At 42.9% G+C, this 8,949-nt stretch overlaps 1 protein-coding gene across 1 annotated transcript; it reads right to left on the bottom strand.

The window, feature by feature from the left end:
- Positions 1–3,103: 3,103 nt before the first annotated feature.
- Positions 3,104–7,040, bottom strand: PSMA2 (proteasome (prosome, macropain) subunit, alpha type, 2). The gene is made up of 7 exons (XM_010149559.1): positions 6,959–7,040; positions 5,857–5,989; positions 5,327–5,449; positions 4,874–4,955; positions 4,107–4,180; positions 3,601–3,658; positions 3,104–3,518 (listed from the first exon to the last, which is right to left on the bottom strand). Exons 2-7 carry the CDS (start codon positions 5,871–5,873, stop codon positions 3,402–3,404), a joined length of 471 nt encoding a protein of 156 aa, XP_010147861.1. The 5' UTR covers positions 5,874–5,989; positions 6,959–7,040; the 3' UTR covers positions 3,104–3,401.
- Between the last annotated feature and the right edge of the window lie 1,909 nt (positions 7,041–8,949).

Below are 8,949 nucleotides of genomic sequence, written 5' to 3'. Positions count from 1 at the left end.
GCCGGGCGGGGACAGTCGCCACACCCGCCGCAGCTGGGCTCCCCCCTCGGCAGGGCCGCGGGGCCACGGCCCACCTCCGAGATACCTATTTTCTCCCGAAAAGCCGTCGTGACGGAGAAAGGACATTGCATGAGGTGAGGAAGGCCACAGGCAAGTCGGGCTTGAACTTCAGGGGGAGAAAGCAACTGTGGCCAAGTGCGTGTCGTGACCACGGTAACAAAATTCGTGCCTTATCCAACCCTTTGATGCCAACTACGTTGCTTGCCCTCAGCTGCTGCCAACTTCCAAGCCGCAGACAGCACTGTCGCCTCTGGCCAAGCTGCCCTAACACTCCCCAACACCACGGGAGCGACTTGCCTTCCCTCCACCTGCAGCCGGTGGCAGGTTCCTACAGTGTCTTCGCTTGTCCGAAGGGTTTAACGAGGTTCTGCAAAGCACCGGTAAGCGAAAGCAGGTTGGAAGGGGTTTACTGCACCTGTATCTTCCGTCACACTGCAGCCTACTGGCAGTCATACCCTCGTGAAATCCTGACACCGCTTCCACACCCCAATCCTACAATTTAAAGAAAGCCCAAGGAATTCTCTGTTCCTTCAGGTGTCACACTATGCCCAGCTCCTCAGAGATCACCTTCCAGGACATGCAAATCAAGACATTACCTACTGTAAGTGACCAGTGCCTCTTTTCCTTCTTTCCCATGACTGCAGCCGGAAAAAGGTAAATGAAGCAAAGTCATACGTCATGGTCAGCTGCAGTGATTAAGCTTGTAAGGTGTCGTTCCTCACAAACGAGCAGTGTTTGTCCCCTTAGATCCACGTTATGCAGGCAGTTGTTTTCAAAATATAAACAAAGCTATTATATAACTAAAAAAAAAAAAAAAGCACTTTTAATACCACAACCACCATATAATTCGCTACTCCACTGCACTAGTAATCACTCACTCCTGAAGTGATTTTAGTATTTGAGAAATACATCTCAAAACTACTTTAAATTCCAAGGATTGTGGATGGGAAAAGGTGTAAATAGGTTCCCTTTAAACACTAGATAAAAATTAGTTATCTAACACTACAAATAAAGCCCGAGATCTAAGTATTACGCCTATTCTTTCCGAATTACACCAAGCCCCGTGCACTCTGATTCTCCATAGGGCTGAGGTGTATCAGGGAGCTTTAGGACTCCGTTCTTAACGGTGTAAAGCCCGTCCTTCTCAACTTGGTGACGAGTAACTGACGATAAACCATTAGACTACGCGATAGACCTGCCCTTCTCGTTCCACACGGAGCTGTTACAGATCGCTGCAGCAGGGATGCCAGGGGCTAGGAGCTCATCCCTCAGAGGCTGCCTCTGGAAAGCACTGTCACAGGAAGTTAGAGCTGGTCACCACTGTGGAGCGCTGTGTCATAAAAGGAGACTCTACTAACATATGGTGCTAGGGCAGCCGTCTCCTCTTTCTCCAGGCACACTTCTACCTGTTCTCAAAAGAAAAAGGTGCCACCATTTAATAATGATCAAATCACGTCAGTGAAAACACCCCATGCGGTAAGGGGGGCGGGGGAAGGTGGGCAAAAACCCCCTCAACCTTTATACCAGTTCTCAGGCACCTGACAGGCAGCACATCCCTTGCTGCGCACAACAGCTTCCGTGCAACGCACGGAACAGTTACTGCACGGAAATTATTAAACCACAGGTAAAGATGGAAGATGCTGGTTTCACTTCCCTTCACCACCTGCAAAATTAGTAAGATTTTACAGATGGAAGTTGTTCAATTAAACTAAAACCCTAATCAAAACAAAAACCCCCTGCACCCCCCAAACCTTAAAACATTTTGATGCTGACCATTACCTGCATTTTTTCATATCAAAAACTCCTTTAAGTATTGATACAGCATTGAAAAAACCTGAATGTTTATTAGAAAATAAATATTCTAAATTGAAGATGTAGCAATACAAACTCTCCAGTTTCAGCTCCTTGTTCGTTTCCTCTAGAAGAATCAGCATGGATTGGTTTTCGGAGTAAAATACTCAACGAGTGATCTGGAGTAAGTCTTAATGAACCGTGTGGACACAGCTTTTATTTCTGACATTAGAAAATAAAACTTCACTTATGGCATGCTTCAGAAATCATTATTTACCTAATGATAACATGAAACAGTGGAAAGAACAGATCAATTAGCTTATACCCTGCTTTCTGCACACTAACTCTGTACTTCATCAGCTGTGGCTGGCTGCCACGGAACCCTCAGGCTGCGGGCTGAGCGATCCAGCTATCCCTCCCAGTTCATTATCAACATTTTAACACTCTCAAAAAAAAAAAAAAATCTATCTACAAACAGTAACTTAAATGGCTACAGACCTGATTCTTTCTGTTGAAAAAAAACCCATATATTTATCTTATTTCTTCTGTGGTAAATTTGGTGTTTCTGTATGACCTGAATGACTCTACACACATAACAAACTTATCGATACATACACCCACACAATAATATCCAAGCATCTAGCTCTGCACCTGTGAAAGTTGTGAGGCATAAATGAAGTGCACTGTTCATTACTGCATCTTTAGCATTATCCTGCAAGTTGGAAAACAGCACAATTCAAGGGATAAAGTAATTACATTACGTATTCTCATTTGCTTTGTCAATCCTGTTGATTGACATTTTTATTGATGGTGGTAAAGGCATTTAGTTTTCAGTAAGTTATTACTCCATTATTTCTAACACTATTTCAGGGTTGAAAAAGTGCAATTTCTAGGGCCACAAAAACAACCCAAGTAAGAGAAAACAAGTTCTTAAGACACAAAGACAAGGAAGGTCAAGAACAGAGATGCTCAAGTAGACCACAGTTCACTCCTGAGATGGAAGACACTTCTGCCTCTGTGACAGTATACGATCTTTTACACCAGATAAAAACATTCTTGGAAGTTACCTAACATTTAAACAACATTCCAAAGTGGAAAAATCATCTTGTCCACTCAAAATTTAAATTCTGTAAAAGGTCTAATGTGAGCTCATCACGGCTGATACTACGTGGAAAATTCTGTTCCCTCAAGCTAATGAAACCTTAGCTTTTTGCAGAAAACCAAGCTATAATTAAAAAGACACACAGACACCTTCCCCCAAAACAGTGGCCTTCAAATTTTATTCTTTAACCTTTTTAAGCCGTCATTATAACTTTACATTTTGTACAGTATTTTGTGTACAAAGAATTCCTGTGTCATGGGAAAGAGCTACCTGTAATAAGATTCCGTGTATTACAATATTAGGACTGTTGCATTTGCTCCCATGCTATTTAAAAAATCTCTCAGACAAACCATGTAGAAATAAGTATGCAAAACTGCAAACAAAAACATTGAAGTAGCCAAAATTAAAAAGACCATTGTGTGAATCACACAGTCTTGCTCAGCTGCTACTAGGCTATTGCAGCCAAGTAGTCCTTCACCTCAGTTGGCGTGAGCCTCCTAAACCCAGCTTCGTTACAGATGCCAACTTCAATGTTGTCTTCTGTCATCTGCCCTTCAAAGCTCTCCTGTTAAAGAAAACACAGTTCGGTGAATCACATCAACGATGTCGGAACAGTAAGAAGCTCGTTTCTCGAGTATTTTGCTAACCTTTAGTGTTAAGATAGCTGTATGAATGGCATCTTCAAGCTCCAAATCTTCGTTGTATCTGGAAACAGAAGTTCATGTATTTCAGCACGGAACATAGGTCTTTCCAAATCCTACTAATCCTGGAGTCTCTAAAACCACAAACACTACAAACACCTTCCTGTTTCTTACACAAATGTTACTTGTAAACACTGTGATATTAACAAAGTTATTATTTGTAAGAAAACCCCTGTATTTCATTACTTTTCCTACTGACACTGTATAGAACAGGATTTCTACAAATATGCTGAATATAACGCTTATTGCACTGAAATAATTATTCCTAAACACAAAAGCTGGAGTCTAAATAAAGCAAGTTTTCCATGTATGTGTAAATAAGTAAACTGGAAGCATCACATCCGAAGTATTTTAAAACTCTGTTGTGATAATCTAGAAGTGTACATTTTTTATCTGGCTGTTTTGTGTGGAACCTGAACAAAACAGATCGTATCCCGTATCAAACACATTACCTTTTCTCAAGGAATGTTTTCCCATTGACGTAATTTTTTCCCATGGCTGTTGCTTTCCACGCAAAGTAAGCTCCCTGTAAAAGAAAGAGTCTGTTGAATTGTTCTGCGTAACCGAGTCAAACATTACGTATTCCATTACTTGGTAGAAAGCACAGAAGCAATTATGAAAATACTGAATGCTCTGACAATACAGGAGACTGTTCTGGATCAGACTAATTCGATAGGAAAATATATGCTGTGAAAGTACACAAAACATTTGTATGTGGCCCCACCTATTTTCATCCTTCCCACTACTTTGAAAGATGAATTCAGTAAGTCATTATCATAGTTCTTGATTTGGAATTCCTTTAACCTTAAATTAACCACTGTCATTAAATACTAAAGCATTTACATCTCATAATGCGACAGATTTTGGCCTAACTTCCACCCAGTTTAGGGAAGGACTACTCGAGCAGTGTAAGCAGCCAACTGCTGCAGAATGCCACTCTTGCTAGCATTACCAACTGGGTGGGAAGGCATGAAAAGGGATGGTGATCTCCCCCCAGAACAGCTGCCATCCCTCAAGCAGTACAGGATCACGTAGGCACAGGATGACCCAGGCCTGCTCCAAGCACCTACTGAAATTGGCTCATTCCGACTTCCAAAGTTGTGTTAAGGGACTTTTTGTTTTAGCTCCGCACTCCTTATCACAGAATGTATTTCATGAGCACATATAAAGTTTTAATTGCTTTGTAAAAGCAGTAGAATTTACAAATAAAGCTACTTACAGATGGATCTGACTGAAATAAATAGGGCCGCCCTTCATTCCAGCCACATATTAGCAGCGATACACCAAACGGACGAACACCACTGCAAGCAAAAAACCAAAAGCCATCAGAAAAAATCACGGTTGACACATGAAATTCATTCAGTGAAAACCAAAGGTGACTACATTATTTTGGATGCGTTAACCTTCCTCCAAATGCTTCCCACCAGCCCAGAGCTGTGATCAGGAATGATGAGTCAACCCACCGTACAAAGACAGAAGCATCCTGCCTTGTCTGACATGTTTGTTTGCAAAACAGGAAGACCCTACCTGCTACTAGTCAGTGCTCCTCCCCCCGCTGGCCCACGTGCTGTGGACATTCTCCACTGAAAAACCTGAATCGCCAGGTAGTTGCTACTCCTTACATTTAAACATCATGTTTCTGAGCAATTTCCAAGTTCAGAAGGCCACATACCCAGACTGTGTGTATTCCTGCATCACAGAAGCAATCCTCTGTACTAGCTGAGCCGTTGGAATGGGCTCATGATAAACCAAGTAATACTGCTGGGCCAGCTTCCGAGCTCTGTGCACAAGTACTCTAAAAACAAAGACAAAATCAGTATCTCAAAGAAATTCCAACTAGTCGTTACAATTAGAACTGAAAACTCATAATAAATACTGTGCTAGTGAATTGTATATCTGGCATAGCACCAACGGAACAAAACACAGACTGTGCTGGGTTATCCTTATCAACCGAGTAATCTCTGACACTAAGGTCTCAATCACACTGCTGTTCATTCCCTACTCATTCTTTAATGTAAGGTTATTTGACAAGGTACTGAAGATATTAAGAAAATCCTAGTGAACTTCATATACAGTGTAACACAGTATAATATTACGCTATGCATTTAGAAATAAACAGCTAATTGCTACTTATTTCTGTTTCCTACATTTCTTGTATGGAAATGTGTCCAAACGGCGACCCCAAAAAATGTTTTTCCATACCTGTAATCTGGACCCATACCGCTGTACACTAAACCTATATGCTTGGTAATTGGTTCTACTTTATGGACACTCCTTTCATCGTAAAGAATGGATTTCTGCTTCTTCTCCGTTGCCAACACCACTCCGTTTGCAGCTGGAGAGGAACAAGATTTTTTTTTTTTAATACGGAAGTAAAATTCTGGAGAGCAGTCAAAAGACCGAACAAGTTTATCAGACTGTAAAGGATTCTGGCCCTCACTTTTTAAAAAAAAAACCTTCTAGTTTACAACCACGTTAAGCAGAGATATTTTGATGAATCCACCCAACACATCATTTCTCACTGAAATAATCACACAGCTCCCATAACCACAGAACGGTTTGGGTTGGAAGGGACCTTAAAAACCATCCAGTTCCAACCCCCCTGCCATGGGCAGGGACACCTTCCACTAGACCAGGTTGCTCCAAGCCTCATCCAGCCTGGCCTTGAACACTTCCAGGGATGGAGCATCCACAGCTTCTCTGGGCAACCTGTTCCAGTGATTCACCACCCTCTCCGTGAAGAATTTCTTCCTGATATCCAATCTAACCCTCCCCACTTTCAATTTAAACCCATTACCCCTTGTCCTGTCACTACAGGCTCTTGTAAAAAGTCCCCCCCAGCTTCCTTGTAGCCCCTTCAGGTACTGGAATGTGCTATAAGGTCTCCCGAATCCCATTCTAAGGAGTCTGAAACAGTAATTAATATCGTTCAGCTGAAGTAACTATGTGATTTCTATGTATGCAGACACACAGCTGGAGTTATTTACTTAAGGGATGGGAACACTCATAAAAAAAGATGACTACTTCTACCAGCTGCCTATCTCCAAAATCATCCAAGCAGTTTTCTTCTCGTAGCATGGAGCACTAGGCTCCCTTCCTTCTTTATAAAAAAAAATACTGAGCTGCAGGGAAAAAAAAAAAAACAAAACACCACTATAGTTGAAACTTGAAAATCCACGCAAGAAAAGCAATGAACAGAAGGCAAGATGAAGAAAGACGCAGTACATGGTCCAAACTATTTTAGTTCTCAAATGATACTCAGAATCCCGAATTCTTCACAACAGTAGTTGTGTTTTGAACATACCTTTAATCCCAACCGATGGAGCTCCCGCAGCCACTGCAGCCAAAGCATATTCAATCTGAACAAGTTTTCCAGAAGGACTGAAAAGGAAAACATCAAAGTAAGCTTAACATAATTCTGAGGTGCTCAAATCTTTCCTACACATTCTGATGCCAATTTGTTTTTTTAAACCTCTTTACACCTAGCACCAGCATATTCTGATCAGAATTAAAACCCCCATGAGTCTGAAGATCGGTAACAGGCTGAGAGAACGGGACGGGCTCAACACAGGACTCACAGCTGCACCGTGCTACTGGGATGTCACGCAGCACCTGCCTACAGCCCCGATGAAAGCTAATGGATCTCAGGCAGGGAGCAGTGACTGGGATGCGGGCTGCAGGAGGATAAGCCCACTCTCCGACTTTACACCATTTTAAACAAGATTTCCACTCAGTGGAGAGATCTTCAGTGTGTCAGGACTTTCTAGGGAAGTGGCGTTATGTGTATGGTTTGCACAAGTTATGAAAACAGTGACGTTCATTGCTGAAGGTGCAAGCAAAACACAGCTCCTCTTTCTGACCGCTAAGCACACGTCAGGCCATGGGCACAAAACCAACATCCCCCACGCAGGTGTTCCTGCACTTTGTGATCCACGTTGTTCTGGTAACGAACGCAGAATCCTCAGAACAGAGCAGCAAGCAACAGGCTGACGGAGTAACTCATCTGGAAGGGGCAGGGCAGAAGGTGGGTGTCGAGGGGTCCATCCCCAAGCCTCAGGGAAGAGGACAGCACAGAGCCGGTCACTCACTGGACAAATGATCCTCTAAGTGGGATCTGGTCTCTGGGCTGTATTTCAGACACTGCTGTTTCAACAGGTACAGAAGTATAATAGAAAATTAAGTAACTCAGTGCTGAGAGGCGTTAGAAAAAACAAAGCAAGCAATAATCACATAGCGCAGTTATTTATACACTGAGCAAACGTCAGTGACAAAGTAGTAATTCCAGCTCCTCCATTACAAAATACCAACAATCCAGAACAAGAGTTTTCTGTGACAGCAATTAAAATAGACAGAACAATAGCAAAATATTTTAAGAGTAAGCACAGACTAAAATACGTAATTCTCAGTGCAAGGAACAGTCAAATGAGGGAAAGCATGAGCAGCTATACTCTCTTTCCTGCGAGCATAAAATCAAATGGCTTCAAATTTCAGAGCATGTAGTGGTTCTGTACAGCACAGAGTTTGTCACTCCAACAGAAAACCAATTCCACGAGTTAATAAAGAATTGAACCCACATGAGCAGAGCAGGCAGGTTTGGCTGCACCCATCCATTAAGAGGGCTCTCTTCCTAGTATGAGGTTAAGAACCAATTCATTTGCTTAACTGCAACAAGCCTTTAGTAACACACTTTGCAATTACAAAGTACTACTCCTCTCTGAGATTAAGGGGCCACTTTACCAAAAGCAGTAGAGACATTCTTGCATTCAGTTTTTCTTTTTGTACAGGTGATAGCTTCATCCAAAAAAAAAAAAAATGCTTTTTTTCTGAATTAATTTGAGGCGTATTAACTAGAGTAACACTTCAGCAGACATCACTCCAACACGACACTCGTTCCGTGCATGCAATCGTCCTACACCTCCGCTGCGCACAACACCAAGTGCAAGGAAAGCGCTGCCTGCAAAGTGCAGCCGGAAGGGAATAAGTTACTCAAAACTCATCTGAAGGCTTTTCATCGCCACACGTACCAAGTTCGTCCCGAAGCACACTCTCAAGGCACCATCACCACACACTTCCATCGCAGAATTACCACCTAGCCTGAAGCGCACGCGTGCGGGGGACCCCGAGTTTCCCAAACCGTTTCACCAAGCACTCGCTACGAGGCACTACCAGGACGAGCCAGACCTTGGGGCAGCCCCAGAGGGACCGAGTCGCAGCAGCGACAGAGGACACAAGCGGCGACCGCTCCGGGGCCCGAAGCCCACAGCAGCGATCAGGTGGGACCCAGGAGTCACCCCC

This window comes from Eurypyga helias, unplaced genomic scaffold (assembly GCF_000690775.1).
Source record: "Eurypyga helias isolate BGI_N326 unplaced genomic scaffold, ASM69077v1 Scaffold28800, whole genome shotgun sequence".
In the NCBI taxonomy this organism is placed as follows: Eukaryota; Metazoa; Chordata; class Aves; order Eurypygiformes; family Eurypygidae; genus Eurypyga; species Eurypyga helias.
This window is presented reverse-complemented; position numbering and strand designations above follow the sequence as displayed.